Below are 21,552 nucleotides of genomic sequence, written 5' to 3' on the forward strand. Positions count from 1 at the left end.
TGTCAAACAAGCCCACAAGACCATATACCTGAATTTTTCACTGTCCATGTTCTAGGCTAGAGCTGCCTTCTAAAAGGACGAATTGGGGGAAAAGTAAAACAAAAATGATCATTTCTTTGCTTTAAATAGATTCCTTTTCCTTTCTTTCATGTTTTGATGACCGTCTTGATCACATCTGTCTCCATTACTTCACTTCTTGCTTACAAAAATATAAAGAGGTTTTGTTAGGGTTTTTTTCAAACTTTATTGCATAAACTTATCAGAACACAGTGATTCGACAACCAGATCCATGTGAGAAGAAACCTGAACGTCATCAAGAGGAAAGTGGTGCGGAAAGAATTATTGCAAGGAACTTCTGAGTAACATGTAACGAAGATCTTGGCCACTTCTGCCTGTATTTCTTCGAGAGCCTTTTTTATTCTGGACTAGCAGAAAGAACAGTGAGAGGAAAGATGAGGTCAGGCAGCTGTAATAAGAAGTTATGAAAGTACAAGCAAGAATTCTTGCTCTGTGAATACAACAGAAACAAACCAGAACCGGCAAGGGTGTGCGGGGTCATCAAGATGGACAGTGAAGATGGACCTCAACACCTCTACATTTTGGAGTAAAGATCAGAGACTCATGTATATAGAAGTAAAGTCTTATTTTCTATTTAAAAGGCTATATAATTCCAGTATGAAAGCAGTGTCCCAGGAGTTCTGCCTGGCTCTGAGTTCCCATGCATTCAGCTGCCTAGCTCTTTAGACTGTGGTAAGTTCTCTGCCATTTTCCTTGCTTTCTTTGCAGAACAAAAATAGAACTTTTCACCACATCTTGACCCATTCACCCACCACCAACCACAAGGTGATCAAATTTGCCTACATTTCAAAAGTGGCAGCATTCCCATAGTTGTGAAAACAGAACACATACAAAACATCGCAATCTACCAACTGAACACAGTGAAAGTAGCAAGTACTTGGCCAATAAAGTGACTAATAATAACAGTTAAAAAAAAATAAAACATTTACCTGGTTCTTTTTCCAGCTTTGCTTTACAGTTTTTTTACATCTCCAGTTACTGAAGATGCCACGTATTTATTCTTTCCCTTCCAGAATCCACAAAAAAATATGCATTTAAAAAAAAGTAATTCAATCTTCCTCTACTGGTGATCTTAGTATACAGCAAGTAACTTCATTTAATCAATAGCAGCAAAAGACTAAGACACAGTACAAAAATTAATAGACAAAATAATCGTAGTAATAGAAATACCTACACTAGCATCAGAAGGCCAAATTAATAGAATTAAACTACGGTCTTAAAAAAAAAAATCCAGCACCACAGAACAGAGATAGAAACATCTTCTCAAACACAATCTTCTTTCACACACAATCTAAAGACATCTACTTAGATGAAATAGAAAGCCTTGTAAGAAAAACACAAGTCAAAATCCTCCTGTTTTCTATTTTCAGTATCTATTCTTTCATGCTAATAATCTGTTAATCAGACCTTTAATTAGAGTCCTGATTAAACTCAGATCCCTTAGAAATCTCTGAACGAAGTCACTTTATATGCGTATTTTTATCCAACTGCCTTTGCAAGGATTCATTTCATTTTTCCTTATTGAGTAGTCCACCTACAGTCACTCTGTTCCATCTAACATTTTTGCTCAAGCAAAAACACAAGAACACACAGTGCTCAGACAGAAAAGATCACCTACTGAAATCAAATCTACTTGCAGAGCCACTAAAATAAAATTACCAATACGGATCGTTTTCATTGTCTCTGCTGTTTACCGCCGAGTGGCTCTTCTTAAAATACACAGCCACATGTTTAAATTCAACAGTATTTGTTTACATGCATCTCTCTCCAATAAATCCCCTTGGGAAAACTGGTACAGCATGAAGAGGTGAAACTCATGCTTGAATCATTAACTCTACTTCCTAATAAAAAGCAATAGCATGACAGTAAATACAGAGGCTACCATCTTAATTTTTTCTTTTTTTTTTTTCTTTTTGCTACAAATAAGGCAGACATTCAAAATCTCTCTTCATTCTCAGCAAGTTACTCATATAGCACAAACACTGACACTACAAATTTTTCAAGAACAACTGTGTGAATAACTAAAAATAATCTCCAAGTATTGTTTGCAGGGCATTTCAAACAAGAAAAGCACCCAGAACTACTGTTTAATAAAATCTTTCACTTCTTCTTGCTCTTTAAAGATTCATGGAGCCCGACAATTTTAGCGCCAGTGGGCAAAGGTGGAGAATAAGTACTCCAAGCATTTCTGCCCCAGTTAGACCTATCTGAACAGCCTATGTAATAGTTAAATGAAGTTCACCATCAAGGTAACTTTTCAAAGCTGACTGACGCTGTTCCCCTCCCAGCTACAGCCACACAAGTAAGCTCACACAACAGCTTCAGGTGGGATGTCTGCGAAGGGGGCTATCCACAAGACAAAACAGTGTTGATAGTTAATTATTTTAGCAGAAAATCTGCCCGCTTATTCTTATTGCTCCAATGGCAGACACAGATGATGGCAGATTCTCAGAAAACCTAACAAGCCTGCCTGGCAATTACCAAGCCCAATTACCCGACTGGTTATAAACTGCAGGACCAGTCAGCTTTCCTTCTGCTGGCACACACGTAACCCACACCCAGCAGACTGCTGCCGCTGCTCTCATTCTGCTTACCTGTGCTTGGCAGCAACGGTGACAGTCAAGCACCTGTCAGACACCCCAGGAACACACGTACGGGGAGCAAAAGCTTCCCAGAACTGCCTCTCCTACCGCAGCAGGGCTTAAAATGCCTTTGCTTTTTGTTTTAGGACTTCACAGCCCCATCCACAGAGTGGCCCTTTCCCCACCCAGCCCTCTTTTTACCTGCTACATAGTTAACAATATATACAAAGCTGAATAAGGATGCACTATTTTTTTAATTACAGGGTGTAAAAAGATAAGTTTAAGAAAAAGATTTTTAGTAGCTTTAAAAAAAGTTAGTGACAAAAACTAGCCTGACTGGTTCAAAGCCTGAGATTTCTCCTTTAGGAAAAGGCACACAGAAATCATTTAGCTTTGATCTGTAATTAGTACACACTGTGTTACAGTATCTTATTGTATTACCTGTTCCTTCAGCTACACTATTTTAAGTCTTTTCAAAAAAGTGAGTATACAAAAGCGCCAAGAATAAAGGTGATACAGAATGTGAAAAAAAAAATAAGAAAAAAAATTTTAAGCTTTTAACTTTTACCGATTATGTACCTTCAGCAAGGTGCCAAACTGTTCTATATTATAAAACATAATGATATGTTAAACCAAAGAGTACGAGTCAGGAGGTTTGGCATGGGGGCTGAGGGGGGGTGTTTTTTAAATTGAATCTAGCAGTCATGGAAGAAAAAAAAAAAAAAAAAAAAAAAAAAAGGAAAACGCACAAGAGACACAGATACTGCTGAAAACCAAAAGAACCAGAATCCATGTTTTAAAATTTGCATTTATAGATCAAGATAAATCAGTATCACAAAAAGAAAATACAGAAACATGCACAAAAGGACTATTAAAAAAGTATTTTTAAAGTAATCATGATGTCAAATATTTGGACACAAGTATAAGAAAAATCTCAGAATTAAAGCCACCATAATTTCTCCCCCTTGAGAGTGTGAGTGCACAGTTTTCAGTTCCGTTTTCTTTATGTCAAAAGACCCTTTTCTCATTCCAGACATTCAGCTAATGAGCCACTTGAAAATGTCTCTAGGCTTTATTTATTTGCACTGTTCAAAATCTATTATTAAATATAAGTTTCAAGGAGGGGTACAACTTCCTGGTATGCATCATTGGAATATCAAATTAATAAAATAAACTTTGTGACGTTTACCTTTACAAATGGTCTTAAAAGTGATAAGGTAGTAATATCCCCATTTTAAAGATTATAATGGGAGCACAGAATTAAGATCTAAACTGTTAATTAATTCTGGCACCAATTTAAGCACCTCCTTTCAGCATACTTAGCTTTATGAAACAGTCCACCTTCAAAGCAGTTTTCCACTCAGAACAGATGAAGCTCTGAACGCTCCATACTTCTGCAAATCAAACTGAGTTTTACCTTAATTATCAGAAACACAGAATAAGCAATTACAACTCCCACAAAAAAATAGTGAAGTAGTTTATACAGTATCCCTTAGGAACAGCACCAGAGACAGTAGGAAAGGATAGTCTTTGCAAGAGCATTCATTTGTATTAACCATTAAACCTTTGTCTTTCTTGAATTCCCTGCTTTGAAAACCACCGCTGCAGCAAAGGCAGCAGCAAAGATGCAACAAATGGCGGTGCATGTACGACACCATCATGATTTCTACCCAGACTAGCTGCACCTTTAACATTAAATAGAAGTGGTTTTTTGAAGACATAAACTTGTAATTTTCCAGAGTGTAAGATAATCTGTTGTAGGATTTTCTAGCCTTTGAATGCTTGATTTTTCAGATTCAGTGTTGCTTCCTTCGGTTATAAGCAATTCCCTAGATTCAAAAAAGCATAAAAATAACCAAGAAATGCAGGTGCTGTATTATACTGCTGTGCACAACCTACCGGCGTTGGCACTTTTGCAGTCACAGCTAGTATTACATCTGACCAAGTAACTGGCACAGAAGAGTACCATCCTTCAGCGGGTAATGGGTAGGCACCACCAGCGGACTTCATCTGCATTTGCCAACGACAGCAGAACAGCAACACTCACAAACCTTGAGTCCCACTCTATGGGGCAGTACGCTACAGGACAGCTTCTTCTTTGTGTTCCCCTGTATTCGATCTGTAATACCTATGCAACCTGCCTCTTCTCTGGCCCCATCCCGGACCTGTCCCTTCATCCCATTTTCTCCATTTAAACAATCGCATCATGGTCCCGGCCAGTCCAAGTTATCCCACCCAGGCCCTCTCCCTACCAGCAGTCAGCTTCTGTCTCTACGATCTTTGCCCAGTCTGTCCTACCTCTGGCAACACACTAGCTCTTCTCAATATCACTGTGCTCGTGTCCACTATTGGGATTCCCATTCTAGTTTCCCAACCCATTGCTCTTACATTCATTCTCTTACGCTCCTCAGTCTCTACTGCCCTGTGTCCTAACTTCCCAGTCTACCTTCTCTCAAAAACTGCTAACCAGCTAGTTCCAGTCCACTTGTCTTCCCTATTCCCAGTCAGATCCTCTCTCTCCCCACTTAAGGATCACTTAGCTGCTTCTGGCAGCCCACTCTTCTGTCTGCCTAGTCTTTTGTCTTCTTCACATTCACCTCACATTACTCCCTTCCCCATGCTGTTAGAAAGAATAAATACCCACTGAGAGACAGGAAAGCTTCAGCCCTCCAAAGCATCTGGAAAAAGCTATTTCTGGCAAAGCCACTTCAAGTCACCCATACTATAGGCTGAAACATAGTCACTCAGGTAGTATGCAAAGCTGTCAGCTCTAAGAGACACAAAAGATTCACACAGCTCCACATGTACAGAAATTCTCCACTTTGGCTGCTGTGACCCAGCAATTTCTATTAAGCACATATGAACTTTTGTGTAAGAATTTCAGTTTAGGTGAGTTTTCACAGCCATTACTGTAACAAAAACCCCCTTCCCAAGTTTTAAGTCTCTGTTTCAAGGCACAGATGCCTACAATATTTCAGGTACAGTGGTTGCTAGATTTTAAAACAAATAAATAGATTTAAAAACAAACTAACAAATGTACATCTCAGCAGAGCAATGTATTTTTTCCTTAGCCATCTACTAAATCATGTAACATTTTTGGAAACATACACCCTCAAGCGGGCAGCTGGCATGCAACATTTTAGTACAAAATTGTTATGTTTTGACAAACTGAAAACACTTTCTCACACAGTGAAATCTTTGGCAACCCTAACAGCAAACAGACAGAATTACTGTCCTGTTGTATGTGTGTGCGCACAGCAGAATACAGCTTCGGCAACACTGCCATTCAAAGTACATCGGAGACATTGTCCCACCGGCCTTCCAAACATGAGTACCAACTACATCCTACAACTGCTAGAACTGCAAATCATTGTTTTGGATTATTAAGAGACAGCCACACAGTATAGTCAGTTAATAGTTGAGGGTTTCCCAAAAAACTAGGGTCATGCCCTGGGAAGGGTTAAACACCTGACCTACTAGACTGACACCGCACCTCTTCCTTACATGGGTGCTTCCCTAAATTCATGCTCCCAACAAATCTTTCAATTATCACAGCAAAAGAAAAAAATCACTCTTGCAAATAAACAAAAGTTAAACTATAGCTAACGTGTGCTGTCAATATTAATCAAATAATGCCACTTTCTGCAAAACCATCTCTATTTCTAGCACATTCCCAGGACAGCAATCCACCAGAAAACAGTTTGAAAAAACAAGTGACAGGTTTCCATTCTTAGCAATGTAACTAGCTTCACTGCAGTGAGGACAGTTAACCACGGGCTACTAGCCGTCCAGCAATCCAGGCAGCTAGTTTCCAGACAGAAAAAGGTAAATGGCTTCTGTAGCAGTACGTGCCCCCTCAGCGCTGCCACGCTGCAACAACAGTGGGGCAAGATGCACCAAGGCCATAAAAGCAGCTCACGCAGAAGTTTGACCTGCGCTTGATCACCACCCCAGTTCAGACTGATGACAGCCACCACTGAACACTTAAGATAAGGCTCACTGTAATAACTACCCTGTGCCCCTCTGTCCCTTCTAGGTCTGCTGCTATTACAGCAAGTCTATAGGCTGTCATCTCACCCTGCAGCCTCCTCACACTGTAACACACCCGGGCTGCAGTCACACGGGTTCTGCAATGCAGGCGTGCTTCACAGAGGCAGGAGCAGCATTCTGGGCTGGCAAAGCTGCCAATGACTGAAGCTAAAAACGCTTCCACTTTTAAAGCCCTTGAAAAAGGAGCAAGCTGTCCCATAATGCAGCACAGGCGAGGCAGTGAACCCTGGAGCACTGCAAAGACATTCCAAAAAACACTCACTGCTATTTTGGCATGGGGAGAAGACAGAGGGTCTGCAGCCCAGACCATGTGGAGAGAAGAAATTGCCTGATGCAATTTCACACAGTGAAGACCAAAATATCCACCACTGGTGAAACATCAGAATGATAATCAATGATATTTCAAACAAGTCTAAACAGAGCTCCAGGAATGAGCAATTTAGATATGCATCAGTTCCTTGGAAAGTGATATCCCTGTATTTTGAGTGTCCTATAAAACCCCAGTATGTTTAAGTACAAAGAATTCATTGTTCCTAACTGCAGAAACCTAAGATACCAATATGAACTTCATACTGATGCGAAGTTTTAAAATATTTGTCTTACTTTACCTAGCTAATTATAGTATGTTTGCGGGGGTTTCAATTTAAAGTTAAAAAAAAATACACAAGAAAAAAATGTTCTCTGAAAGGTGGATGAAGTGCCTGTGATACCAGGTGGTTGATGGAATTGAACATGTTATTGGCAGTTTGACTTTGACACAGTTGGAGCTATGAGTTGGAACCTGAATTAACCCTTAACCAGCACTCTGCATGTCCTGCTGAGCACTTCGTTAAGCACCAGCAAATCCTTTCGTTCAGGAGAGGAACTTCAGAAAGGATGCACCTCCATGGGATGAAGGAGCTGACTGGAAGTTCACCGTAAGGAATGAGCTCAGCAAAACTAGGGGACAGCTAAAGGTAATTCCAGCAGGGGGAGACCGCAACCAATGACTCATTAAATCCCCCAGACCCAAAAGAAGTTGAGATTGAGCATGTGAACTAATTAACATGAGAAGCAAGAGAATTATTTCACGAATGGGGAAAGAGTACTAAGCAATGAAGGAGCTGGGTAACTTGTAACCAACGAAGGCTGACGTCTTTGTATGCTAAACTATAAATGGCATGAAAGTGTTGACGGACGGGGAGCTAGGCATTTGTGCCTTACTGCCTAGCTCCCTGCTCTGTGCAAAGGAATAAGGAATATCCCAACCTGGTGTGTGGATTGGCACTGCACAACAGGAATTAATCTGCTTGCGGGACAACATCTAGGTAACATCTTGTAGAATACAATTTTTTTCCATCTACCTTGAGAAAGCTGCAAACATATTTTCAACTTTTTAGATGAAAGCTTTCATGCTTGTTCCCAAAACACTGACAACTTCCTTAAGATCTGTATTACATATTCAGTTTAAAGTTCGCCTTTTTTTTTTTTTTGTGGTATGTTAGGATTATTTGCCAGAAAAACTAAAAATATCTGCAGAAATGCAACAGACCCAAGAAGTTTATTCATGACTTAAAGGAAATGTTATCAAAACTAAAATTTATTTTAATCTTAAATATGCTAATTATTTTGCAAGATAGTTCAAATTCTCTTGTTTCAACATCTTCAGCACAGACTTTACTATCTAGTTCTTTTTACTGAATCATTATTATTATTTATACAGTTTATATTTATTTATATAATAAATAATTATAGTATTTTCTTGATTAATGCAATTACTAGTTTCTAATGCACTTAGTAGATTCTTCTTCATTTTTAGGGCATTTTCTTTATCCAATATATCAATTGTTGCTTTTTTTTTTAAAGAAAAAAAAAATCCCAAACTAAAAATGCCCACAGAACAATTTTCACCCTGTCGCTGTCTGTGGTGGTGGAGAACCATGACGAATAGGAAAAGAGACCAAGGCTCAAACCTGCTCTACAACATATCTTTCTATTGCAAAGCGAGGTGGTATTACAAGGTAACAACAGGAGTCATCATGAACTACCCTTAACCTTAGTAGCCATATACTATCACCATGTTTCCATACTACAGACCACCGATAAGAACAGCAGACTATGAGCAACTGGGAACTAGCACAATAGTTACTAAAAACTTCCTTGTAAAAATCTTTGATGTAATAGTATCCAGCAGCCTAATGCACAGAGGCAGAAAAATCGCAATTTTTTCCTTCTTTCACCACCCCTACACAGGGGCTGCACAGTACTGAGGTACATATTCTAGGGCAAAACTAACTGTAGAGTCAAATGCAAGTATTTCCCCCTTCCCGATAACGTCTGGCTCTCAGTATTACTGACACACGGCATCTCAGAATTCTACCAGGCCATTAAAAGCTGTAAGATAAGAAAGCTTCAATTTTGGTTCCTCCTACTTTTGAAAATGTATGCTGATGTACTGAAAAATCTCCCTGTGACAGAGGTAATTAAAAATAATTAGGGTGAAGTGGATTAAATGTCTGTATGTACATACATAAACAGACAGAGAGAACACATGAGATGCCACTCACTTCATTATGTGATTTGTAAACGCCAATGCAGAGCTCTTTTTTTTTTTTTTTTTTGTCATACAGCAGATTCTATGAACTCTATTAGAATCCATATGAACACACAAAGTGATTCTCCTCAGTTGTCTACTCAATGGGGACAAAGAGAGTATTATTCACAGGTAACAAGAGGGATGGTGTAAAAGCTGGGCAGCAAGGATGGGGTTCATTGAGGGAGGAACTAAAGAATTCATTAAGGTGCCATGTAAGGCACAGCAGCTTTGTAAGTATTCTCTGATGTGCCAATAACGTCCTAACAAACACCCCAGTAAATGAGTTAAGTCGTTTTCCCTCACATTAACACTGGTTTCAGTGTCATTCAAGCTGTGGTCATTTACAGTTTCAAAAAACATGCTTGATCCTTTCTATAAATCACACAAGCAGACTGGTACCCAAACACTCTTCTGGGGGTGCCGCAACATTTTCCAGCAAACTTAGAAGAGCATTCTAGCAAGAACGCTGGAAACCAGAGCATGATTTGTTTGGTTTAATAACACAGTTACTTGCCCCAGTGGTGTAACAGGCAGCTGTCCTGCTAGGAATTTCCCATACCATTACATATCATTTATTTTTCAGGCAATTTTTAAAATACTTCTTTTAGAAGATGCTATATAACTGATGCACCCCACATTTAAACTCATACTAAGTAGTCTACCAAATCATATCCTCCACCAGCAGCATGAAGACGGAGTGCATTGTGACACCTCATACATATTTAATAATAGCCTGATAGGCTGTCATTAACATCAAACAGCAATCTAAGTTTGCTACATTAAATGTGATCCCTGAGTTAAGAGCACAATCACAAAGTGCCTCGAAGATCGTGCCTGTAAGAAATACCCACCAACTTGGACAAGGTGTAATGAGGCCAACTTTACTGAAGAAGCCATTATTAACATGCTGGATTTAAAATTATTTTAAAATAAGAAAAAAAAAAAAAAAAAAGAAAGGCAAAAGAAAAAGCTTCAATGGGTCATAAGACCAGACATGCCATGAGGCAATCTGTCACCAAGTACTCATATTAATAACTGTTGTGTCAAAACTGAACATTCAAAAGAAAAGACAAACCTTCCTTTATGTTTCATGAAATGTAAGCCCACGGAACTAGTAATTCGTAAGATGGAAGAAAAAAATCAGATTTGGATACAACTATTAACAGAACCCTGTCAACCTGTTTAGAACCAGATTTTGACTGTCCTACCTTACAATTGTAACTCTAGAGGGGAATATTCTTCAAAAGCTAAAAAAAAAAAAAATTCAGTATGAGAGTCATTAATAAAGAAATTAAGATTCTCTATTCATGTAGGTCCTAAGCAAAACAGCAGAACTCCACTTTGTGCCCAGCTATTGCTGAGCAAATGCTAATTGGCTGGCACTATTTTCTCCGTTGTGTTGACAACAATAACGTTGGTGTGCACACAAGAAAGCACACCAAAGAAACATACTAAAATCAAGAGCCAGTGGAAGAAAGGGTAGGGAAAGAGGGGAAGTAGCAGAATAGAAAGCTTATATTGGCCAACGGTCTCGGACAAATTTTTCTGATTAGCTGAAGAACAGGCATTTAAAGATTACAAAAGCAAGCAATTAACCCGCAATGCACCACCACATATCATTAATTTCACTGCATCTGATTTCAGTCAAATATGAAATATTTTTCCAGAATATTTGTTAGTCTCAAGATAAAGAAAAATTTAACTAAACATATAAAATAATGTAGTTATTTCCATTTTAACCACTATTTTGTTTGCTAAATTGGTCAGCAGTTAAAGCTCAAGACCAAGACCTAGAAGAAACAACTTCTGCCTTGACACCAGCCCTCCTCTACTTTCACTATTATAGTTAACATAGAATATAGAGATAGATATATATAGAGAGATAATACAGAATATTAGAACACAAAACACAACTGTGCCAAGAATCAGGAATGCTGTCAAAATGTATTGTTCTAAATGGTGGTGGCAGTGCTTTCCTTCAGTTTTTTTTCTTCTCTCCAGCACTAACATAATTTCAGTCTATTTATGTCCCCACTGCACTTACTTTCTGGACAACAATGTTAAAAATACTTACATAAGCATCAATATTGGACATACATTTTAAAAATCAGTCTAAACACTCCACTTCACAGTTCCTGACATTTTCACTGCATTTCATGCAGAATGCAAAGCTAAAGAAGTTGAATGTTACAAGCTTTTAATTTTTTTTTAAAAGTTAACTCGTACCTTTATCATTCTAGAGAGATCTCCAGCATCTGCTAATTCCAACACTATGTTCAGTTCATTGTCTTCGATGAATGAGGCATAGTATTTAATTACATTGGGATGATTCAGTTGCTAAGGAAGCAGAATAATAATGCACATTTTAGTGTAAAGTGTCTGATCTTTTAAGACTAACAAATGAAACATTATTACTTAGGCAAACAAAACAACCCCTACAACCTATTTCAGTATGATACAAAAAGTATATGCTTACCAGCAGCATTTATAAGAAATATATTGCAAGAACATGATGATTTAAGTTGCAATTTTAGAGGAATTTTGCTTCAATGTATCTATGCAATAGCACACTAAACTGTTACCTGAAACAGCAAAGTCAATTTCTGAAATCAGTATTTTACTGTACAGAGTACACAGTTTAAAATACTGTGTACTTTTAGCAGAACTTCTACTTGAAGAGTTACCTATTCTTCCATAGGATTTACTTCTCAACACTAATTTTATAAGCAATAAAGATTAAAAAACTCCTTTACAGATAAAACAGTGGTCACCTCCAGTATACCTATGAAGAACTTAATATACTTTGATGATGGCTGCACACCTTTTAAACAAGTCTTTTACCTTAAGAAGATCTATTTCTTTGATGCAGTCAGCACGGGCTTTGGCATCCATTAAATCAAATATCTATGGACAAGAGATAAGACATTTTTAAGTGATAAAAATACAGCAAATTGAGTGATCATTATTTCATAGCATAAAGCTACCCGAGTTATGCACTTCATGGCAAGATGTAACACTACAGTAAGACATATTCCTAATATTCTTAATGCTCTGATTTAATGTACAGATTCGCTGCTATATCGATTCTTTTAGCCCCCTTGTAGGAAACAAGTTCATTGTAAGTACAAATTTTCCAATTACTTAGTCGCCATCTCCACATATCTGTTCAAACACGCAGCAATAATTCATCACATTTCCTTCAAGTTGGTTTTAATCCAAATCTCAGCATCGTCTCCCATTCCTGCTACACCATTATCACAAACTGATTCTTTCTAGTACTGAGAATACCTTTTTTCCCTAGTCTCTTGCTACAGTCTTCATTTTCTATTCTAAATAATGCATACACTTTTACTCTATCTCAGGATCAAAACTCCATTGTCACCTCCAGTTCTCTCCCCCCATTTCCTTGTCTCCACTAAGCAAGGAAGGGATTTGGGTTCCGTAATTTGTTTACTGGAGTCACTTCTTTCTAAGCCCTCATCTGTCACCTTGACTTTTACAGCCTTTTACAGTCAGACATCTCTGCTTTTCATTTTTTTCCCCACCTCCCATCTGCTCCATATTACTCTGCAATCTATCTCATTTGCATCTCCCCCAGTTAACCACGTTACTCTCCCCTAATTTCAATTTTTGCTTGGAGTAATTTTTCCAGCCATTAGAGTCCTTGTCCATGTTTTACACATCTATATTTAACCCAATATCGTTCTATTTTCACTCCCTTTTTTTAACACCTTTGGGTGGGTTCCTTCCTCACTTCACTTTCTCAAATGTGCATCGCCATACACTGCCACCAACCACTTCCCTTAGAAGTGACCAAAATGTTACTTCAAGGAACCCTTTCTCTCTCATTTGAAATAACTTTCTGAATAAAAAAAAACAAACCACCCCCCACATCTCACCCCCTGCCCCATCCCCCACCTCTTCCCCCCCCCCTCCCCCCAAAAAAAAACCCACAAAAAAACAAACAACACACACCCCATACATACAAACACCCTCATCAATTTCTGTGTGGTCTGCCTATTACATTTTGAGCTATCCAGAAGAGCAATAGAGATGCACTATGAGGTTTAGCAATTGCCACAACATTTATGATACTACCTTTCCCAGTTACACCTTTTCAATGTAAATTATTTCTTTCTGGATAGTCTCCAGGAAAAGATGCTATGTACTGTTAAAGTCACTGGTACCTGGTTCCATCAGCTCAAAAAGATCAAAAGCTCAACAGCTGACCACTTCCATTTCATATCTTGCCAAGAACCCCAGAAACAAAAATAAGGATTAACAGAATTTAGAGTACTGAATGTCTGCAGAGAGGTCATCTCTTATACTGACTGTGTAACTGTCCATGTGAATCACAGTCTTTACTCAAAGAAGTTCAGACAAATCAGTAAGTCCACATATGACCAGCTAAACCACATCTTCACTTTGTATGCCACTATGCAAAGTAAGTTTGTCATTCCTTTAACCAACTGAAAGGCAAAGTCTTCATGCATAGAGCAAACATGCCCTTGACTAGCCACTGCTTCCCTTCAGACACCCAACCTTCTGTCTTCAGAGCTGGCATAAGAAAAAACAGCCTGGAGTGGATACAAGATTCACTTCTTGACAAAAAAAACAGGTCTACGTCAAGAACTCAAATGCCTGACTCCTAGATAGTAAGAAGAAAAAGGAGAGGAGGAAACAAAAGAAGAAAACAGAACTAGTTACCAAGAAAGAAAGGGAACAAACCAATTCACAACTACTTGTATATTAACACCAGGATGATGGGAAGCAATTGTTCAAGAAGGAGATTGGGGGGGGGGCTTAATAGAAACACAGCAGGGTAAGTCACAATAAAGGAACACTAACACTAAGAAATAAAGCAATTTCAGATGTAGTAGAAGAAAAGAGTTAGTACTATATATGAAATTACAGGTACAAGAAGGTAAATAACACTGATGAAAAAGACAGAAAAGGTACTTTATGAATTAAGGGTGGGAACTTGGAGAAGGACAAGAAATAGCATCTGTTACAGATCTCAGCTCTGAATGAAAAAACACTGCTCTTTAATCCTTTGGACAATAGACTAAAGTCCTAGTGTTTGGCACAGTCATGAAAGCCTGTAATGATTTTTTTTCTAGGAAACTTAGGAAAGTTCTAAACATGAAAGTGAGCACATTAACTGAGGAAGTACTGGGAAGGCACAAGATCATAACTGCCTTTCCCCGTAGCCCAGCAAATGGAAAATTTTATACCTCCTCTCCCATAAGCAATCAATGAAAGTGTGTACAGGGGAGCAGGGAAAAAAAAGGGACAGGTACAGGGATGCGTTTTGAAGTTCACACCTTTGCTAAATTCTAAATAATCGTGAGATAAGAACACTCCTTATGACATAGAGATTAGACAGAGAACTCCAAACACACTGGAGAACCTAATCAAAGCTGCAGCAGGAATTTTAGAAAATTGTACACAAATTGTCTCCTGGTACCATTTGGAGAAATTATCCAAAGTACAATTTCAAGATTCAAAGGAATTTCATTGCATGAAAAAGCAGGGTGGTTTGTACCTGGTAATGGCTGTTCCAACCTGCCAAAGGGCACGTTACCTTGGCTGCACAGGGAGCACTTCCCTACACACTGCACAAGCAGATTTTGTGAGCCCTAGGCTCAGAGCTGTGAAAGATCTAGGACCAAGGCCTAGGAAAGAAAGACAAATTTTTGTTTGTGTATTCCGGCTACTCTTCCCAGCAATTCTAATTTGTTATTAAACAGCCTGGAGTATACTAAACCAAGCAGCTGTTCTCACAAAAGGACAGACTTGAGTTTTATAAACATGACTACCCATACTGCTGTAAGAAGCGTAGCAAAAGAGTGGCACATTTGTCACAGCTTCAGCTAAACAGAGTATTTCAAACATCACCTGAATAAAAGAAAGGAAGACAAAAAACCTGAGTCTTAAGATGATCCTTACAAACACAATCCTTACACAGACAATCTGGAGATCTATTGTATATTGCTCTTGAGGTTCTCCATTAGACTTTGGCCCTAACCATAAAAGTCTATAAATAACTTTCCCAGAAATTCAGAATTTCAGTTTCACAGGCACTAACCTCTTCCAACGATCAGGCTAGGAAAAAAAAAAAACCACAACCCAAAACAATAGAATAAAATAATAAAATAAAAAAAACAACACTCAATCCATGGCCTCTGAAGAACCTCTGCCCTATCATACCAGATTCAAGCAGTTTGCAGAGATTTTCTTTCTGAAGAGATGATCTTTCCATTTTGCCAAACTGCTACAGCTCAGATCAGAGGCTCCTACTGTAATAGCCCATGTCAGTTCACACACGGGGCTACTGTAAACAAAATGAAAGAACCTCCACGCTCCATCACCAGAAGATGACTCAACACTGAAGAACATCTTACTCCAAAAAATACAAGCTGCAGTGAAAGATTTTAAGAGCTTAAGAACATCCTTCCAAGTGCATGTCAAAATTAGATGTGGCACCTGGCAGCACTCGGAAGGCTTATTTTGCAGGAGCTGTCGCAGACCAGATGATGGTGCAGCAGAAGCTGGTCTTTCCTTGTGGTTAATGCAGCCTGGCCATTAACGTAACAATATGAAGTGATATCAGTATTTCCATCACAACCGTAACAGCTTATAGCTTTGCAAACAGACTCATTCCATCTTCAGCTACTGTTACTCAGCAAGCCAACCTGAAAGGTCAGCTTACCTTCCCAGCTCTCTACCCCAAGCGTGGCACACTGACTCATCCCACTGTGAAGGCAGTACTGCCTTGTTATTAGCAGGGCACAGGCCCAGGACTGCCCCAGACGTGCTATTGAAGGATACCAACCTTTTGTCTGGACTTCTCCTGCACTTACTTTTTTGAGCTTGGCTTTAGCTGTAGCAGCACACGCCTTGCAGCTGAGTGACTTAACTATAAGGAAGTCATTACAGCTGAATGACTTCTGTCTAGCTCATTTTTAGATTCAACTCAGCTTTGTGCAACTACAGTCTTAAGGAAATTATAGCAGATACAATACAGGTGTAACAAAACCAGAGCCATTAACATCTGTAAGCTTTCAGATCAACACAAAGCATTAGCAACCGACCACTTGAAAACACCCAGCAAAATCTCACATAAAGCCACCACCAGCATCCTCCTCCCAGCAGAGCTCAGGACACCGATGATGCTCCATACAGCAATTATTGGAAACTAGTAGTAATTAGACTATATTGTTAGCCAATTACAGTGATACCAACACTTGAAAACTGCTGCATTTTGATTAGACTGCTAGGGCATTAATTAGACTAACAATAAATTCTAATTCTTGACTCCATTTATGAGGTCAGGATCACAGGGTAATTCAGGTTGGAGGTGTGTTTCTCTAGTCAGCACAAATTGCACAGTGTAATATACTCTTATTTAAAATTGTAATTATTTTCCCCCAATTTCTATTTTCAAGGACTAAGAGATCAACATTTCTACAAAGGAATTATGTTTGCAGTGAAAAACCTAATAATAGAAAAAATTATAGTAAATATTTTTATCATGTGCCAGTTTTCATGAAGAGTGTAATCAAAAAAAAATATCAGTGCGGTAAGCACTACACCTTAGTTCGCAAATACAGCTGAAGAGACTTAAGACAGCTTTTTAAAAGTCCTCAGCATATTTTTTTTTCCACTTTGCAAAAATGCTAAGTGAAACAAAAAGTCCATTTCTAGGCCTCAGTTTTTCATTTCCTACTTAAAACAAGAGCATACAAAGGAAAAGCAGAAGGACAAGCATGCACTGATACTCACTTCAAAATATTCCCCTCTATGTGCTATGCAACTAAGGGATCTCTGGTAGCTTTGCACCGAATCACTTCTCCGGTACCTTCATATGAGCATAGATTATAGTTTTATTCTTTCAGCATTCTAGAAATGCCAGTTGTAAGTACTGCCAAGAGATACCAGTAATTTTAGAATAGTTTCTAAGCTATTGTAAACCACAGAGCAGGAACTGTTCCCTATGCAGACGTGTAAACTAAACAAAGAGGTTGCAATACATGAGATCAACTTCCCGAGTGAAGTTCTTACATGCATGCTCACACGTGCAAGTAGAGCTCCTAGAAAACTACCTGCATAATAAGATGGTTTAGAAACAAATTAACCACCAGATGGAAAACATCAGGCCTTGGGTTCTAAGTGCAGACTCTATCTGATCAATTACCAGCTACCAATTTAGCACATCGTCTGAAGTAACATGCTGAGCTGGGAATCTACTTGATTCTTCTTGCTGGTAAGTCCATCACTGTTCCAAATTTTCTTCTTGAGTTTTGAAAAGGATAAAGGTCTTTCTAACCTCACCATTTAAAGAACAATTTACCCAACTTCTGTTCGAAATTCTGCATAAAATAAAAATATCAAAAAGTTATTTCCAAAGCAAAACACAAGCATGACTGCTGTAAAACTACCCAGAAGTAAGCAAAATGAAGACTTGTATGCACATCAAGAGAGAGTATACCAAAGAGCAACAACAAGCATTAGAGTATTTTGCCACCAGGAACTGCTGTGCTGAGACAACAGTCCTTCATAAAGTGTGAAATTAGAAGTGCTTTCCTAAGATTAATTATCTCTAATTCAGGCCTGATGTAGCAATCCACTGACAATGCACAATGAATAATGAATGTAAGTGCTAGATAAAAGGATTCATTGTCTGAATCTCTAACACAGGGGTCTCCAATTTTAGAATGAAAGGGAAGGAAAGGTGGAACAACATAAGGCAGAAACTTAATGAATCTGGAAATTTGTTGAAATATGCAGTTTCACATAATGATTTCAGTTTTGAAAAAACAGCAAGTGAACTCATACAGCCTTGCAATTGCTGACTTCAGACTTTACTCTTTTGCTCTTTAAGGATGTTTTCTGAGCATTTGTTCCAGTCTCTAGCAGCTGCTTACTTCCCCTTGCCAGTTACCACTGGAGCGCTCATTGCTCTGAACACCATGCCATACCCCAGGGTACCTGGTGGGGATGATTCTGTTGCAAGGGTTACCGAGGGTGCCAGTAGCAGACATGCGGCTTCTTCCTCAGGCACCACCTTTCAGTATAGTTTGGACCTCACACTTAACACATGTTAAGAAACTGATATTGAAGCTCTTCAGACTTACACTGCTCTGTTCATAGTTTATCTGTGGCTGGTCTTGCCTGCTATTTCTTTGACTCAAAGTGTAGTTTAGACATTAACAAAAGTAATGAATATTTGGGGTTTAATTCTGGTTTTATTTAGGTAATATTTCAACAGCATAGTTTAGAAACAGAGTTCGATGGGAGAAAAAAAAAAAAGGAGAACATTGCCTTCATTACAAGGCAGCAAATCACACATGGAGGATGAAGCACAAAGGGTACAACAAGAAATTGGTTAAATTACTGCTGGTGAAATTACTAGAAAGAAACTGCAAATTAAACAGTTTTCACTCTGCTACATATCCTACTGGAAATCAAAACAGGAATATTACTTCATCATGTCATCTGGACTCAACAGCAACTATGAAATCAGAAAGAGTGGTTTCTGTCACCATCTGCTTGTCCTTTCTCCTAGAGCATCTTACTGCCACTTGCTTCTGCTCACATTTACTTCCACAAACATACATTTTGTACACTTTAATGTAAGATTTATCAATATTGTACATATTTCAGCCAAATAAAATTTTAATAGCAGAAAATAAACATTCTTGTTGGAAAGCTTCATAAGAACTCAAAACTGGCAATCCTTTTGGAACCAAAAATGGCCTGAGATTCAGTAACTCTTAAAGAGAGGACAACTGAAGAATTCTAAGTCACATCAGCCCTTGAAGGTAGAGGCAAACATGTGGAGCCCCTGATCAAATACACATAAAGAGAACAGCTACACACCCAATCCAGCCAGGAAAATGAAATGGGGAGGGGGTGGAACTGACACCACTTGCACGATCAGAGAGGAAGGCATGAAGTAGTCAAGATGTGAGACAAGAATGAAAGATGCGAGATGAAAATAGGAAAGTAGAAGAAAGTGCAGATGTTAGTTACGGTATTTAATGCAACGTACAGCATTTAGAGACACTGTCTCAGTGTGGAAATGTGGAAAGCAGTATCCATGCACAGGTCTAAAACAGAGAGAATAGAGCCTCTTCCTCATGACAAAGAGCAGCATACCTCCTATTTTGTCCATGCTGAGCTTCCATTAATGAGGCATCAGAAAAAAAGGCAGTATTTTAATTTGAATAAAACATGACTGACATTACAAGCAAAATATGCACCATCATAGAGCAGACCCACAAGAGCTCCTCTGAAAAAGCAATCACTTCTCACCACAAGGTATCTATGAAAACAAATTTTATACTGAAATTAAGTTTTGTGACCATATCAAACAAAAATATTTCTACAGAATCTTAGGGAAGGTCACAGAAGCACAGTAACAATTAAGATGGTCTTCTGCCCAAATGCAACAGCTTTAGACATCAACTATGCAAACCAAAACAGCTGTGCCAAATGAACACTCAGTGCTGCCACAAGCCTTTTGAAATCCAGTTAACATTTCATTGTATGCTTTGGAATTGTTTTCCCTTACAGGTTAACCAAACCTCCTTTCCCATTCAGACAATCATCTTCTACATACATCCAGCCTTCATATGGAACGTGATTTTACAGTTCACAGAACATAAGCCCTCCTGACGTGCACTATGCAATAAAATTCAACAGAAAACCAACAGCATATGTTGAATACTTTGGGACAACTGGAACATTATCAGGATAAAGCCATTCAGGAGAGGCACAACTCTTTAACCCTATTTCCTACCAACCACCAAGTATATTCTTAGAAATTTACTAAATGATTAAATAAAAATCAAACACAAAAGCTTTTCTGCTATAGCAACTATCAACCATAGATGGACAGCATGTCATCTTCATGAGTTGAAAAAATCTTATGTCAACTTGGGAAATCTGATGTGAGAATACAGCTATACATACTGACTTTTGAAATACTGTTAAGAGTACACACGCTATAATGCCTCTGTAAGTCTTAATGCAAACACAGTTATAAAAATTTCATAGTTAACAGTGAAAGGCTGGACTTTATGACTTTCTTCAAGTACCCAGGCATTCCACATCCACCTTAATTGACATGTATTTCAAGTCACATTTGACCTTTTTGGTTTCTCACACACTGAAAAAGAAGGAAGAATTAGCCTAATGTTTTAAGACTGTTGATCAAAGTTCTTACAATATATTTCAGCTTTTGAAGTAATATATATCTGGCAGTTTTCCCAGAAGGGGGAACCAAGTCTCTTTTTATGACTGCCAGGACCAGTCCTGCCTCCTGGTGCTGCAGATCACAGGAAATCAAAGATATGGAACAACAAGTCAAGATATGACAGAGAAATTTACAGTGCATGCATTAGCACAGAAAAAAGAAAATTATTAAAATCCAGAAACACTAGAAAAGAGTCTACAAAATCTAACGTGTTTTGAAACATGTAAGGGTAACAAAAAAAACCTTCAGAATTGATGGTAGTACTCCAAGTAATACACTAAACGTATCTGAAGAGATAAGAACTTATATGAAAATTTCAGTTTTGATTTCAAAACTAAACACATTGTAATGGAACTTTCAAAGTAAATCCAGTAGAGAATTTTTAGAGGGTCATAGTCTTACAACAGTCATCTCTGAGCAGCTCCAAAAAAAAAAAAAAAAAAAGAATGGAAATAATACTGGATAGAGGCTTAGCTTAAACTGCCTTCTGCCAGCGTGACAACGAAAAAGCATGGGTTTCTCATGTAAACTGCCACTTTTGGTTTAAGTATTTTTAAAATTGCTAACTGCAAAGACAAAATATCTGAACAAATAATCAGTCCATTTCTTATGCTGAGATTTACAAGGGCTTAATGTTTCTTCACCATAGTAGCTCAGCCAGCCTACTGCTCTTCCATCTCCTGTGACAGAACTGCTGTTTCCCTACTCATTAAGCTGTAAATCTTAGGAAATGTTCAGGGTCCTCAAGAAAATATTTAGATCAATGACATTCATTAATTCTACAGCGTACTTGCATTTAATTACTATATAGGGTCCCCCACATAGATATATTATCCATGAACATGGCAGTATGAACTTCAGTTGTATGCTGAAATCTGAAGGGAACACTGAGCAATAGATTCAAGCGCAGTTTTGGTTTGTATTTGTTGCAGGCAATTTTCAGTCTTTTGATACACTAATTCCTTTCCATTATTGAAAGTTTGATTACATATACACCTTATATGATT

The 21,552-nt window shown here is 38.3% G+C and overlaps 1 protein-coding gene across 9 annotated transcripts in view; it reads right to left on the minus strand.

Moving 5' to 3' along the window:
* NEK7 (NIMA related kinase 7) overlaps positions 1 to 21,552 on the minus strand; it is a 75,557-nt gene that overhangs the window by 32,979 nt on the left and 21,026 nt on the right. For all 9 annotated transcript variants that reach the window (XR_005830086.1, XR_005830082.1, XR_005830083.1 and 6 more), the window contains exons 4-5: positions 12,127 to 12,189; positions 11,512 to 11,622 (exon numbers count right to left, since the gene is read on the minus strand). Coding sequence is in view for 4 of the 9 variants with exons in the window: in XM_040610103.1 (XP_040466037.1) it covers positions 11,512 to 11,622; positions 12,127 to 12,189 (174 nt within the window). In the remaining 5 variants the exon portion in view is untranslated. The remainder of the gene's footprint in view (positions 1 to 11,511; positions 11,623 to 12,126; positions 12,190 to 21,552) is intronic.

This window comes from Falco naumanni, chromosome 11 (assembly GCF_017639655.2).
Source record: "Falco naumanni isolate bFalNau1 chromosome 11, bFalNau1.pat, whole genome shotgun sequence".
Lineage (NCBI taxonomy): Eukaryota > Metazoa > Chordata > Aves > Falconiformes > Falconidae > Falco > Falco naumanni.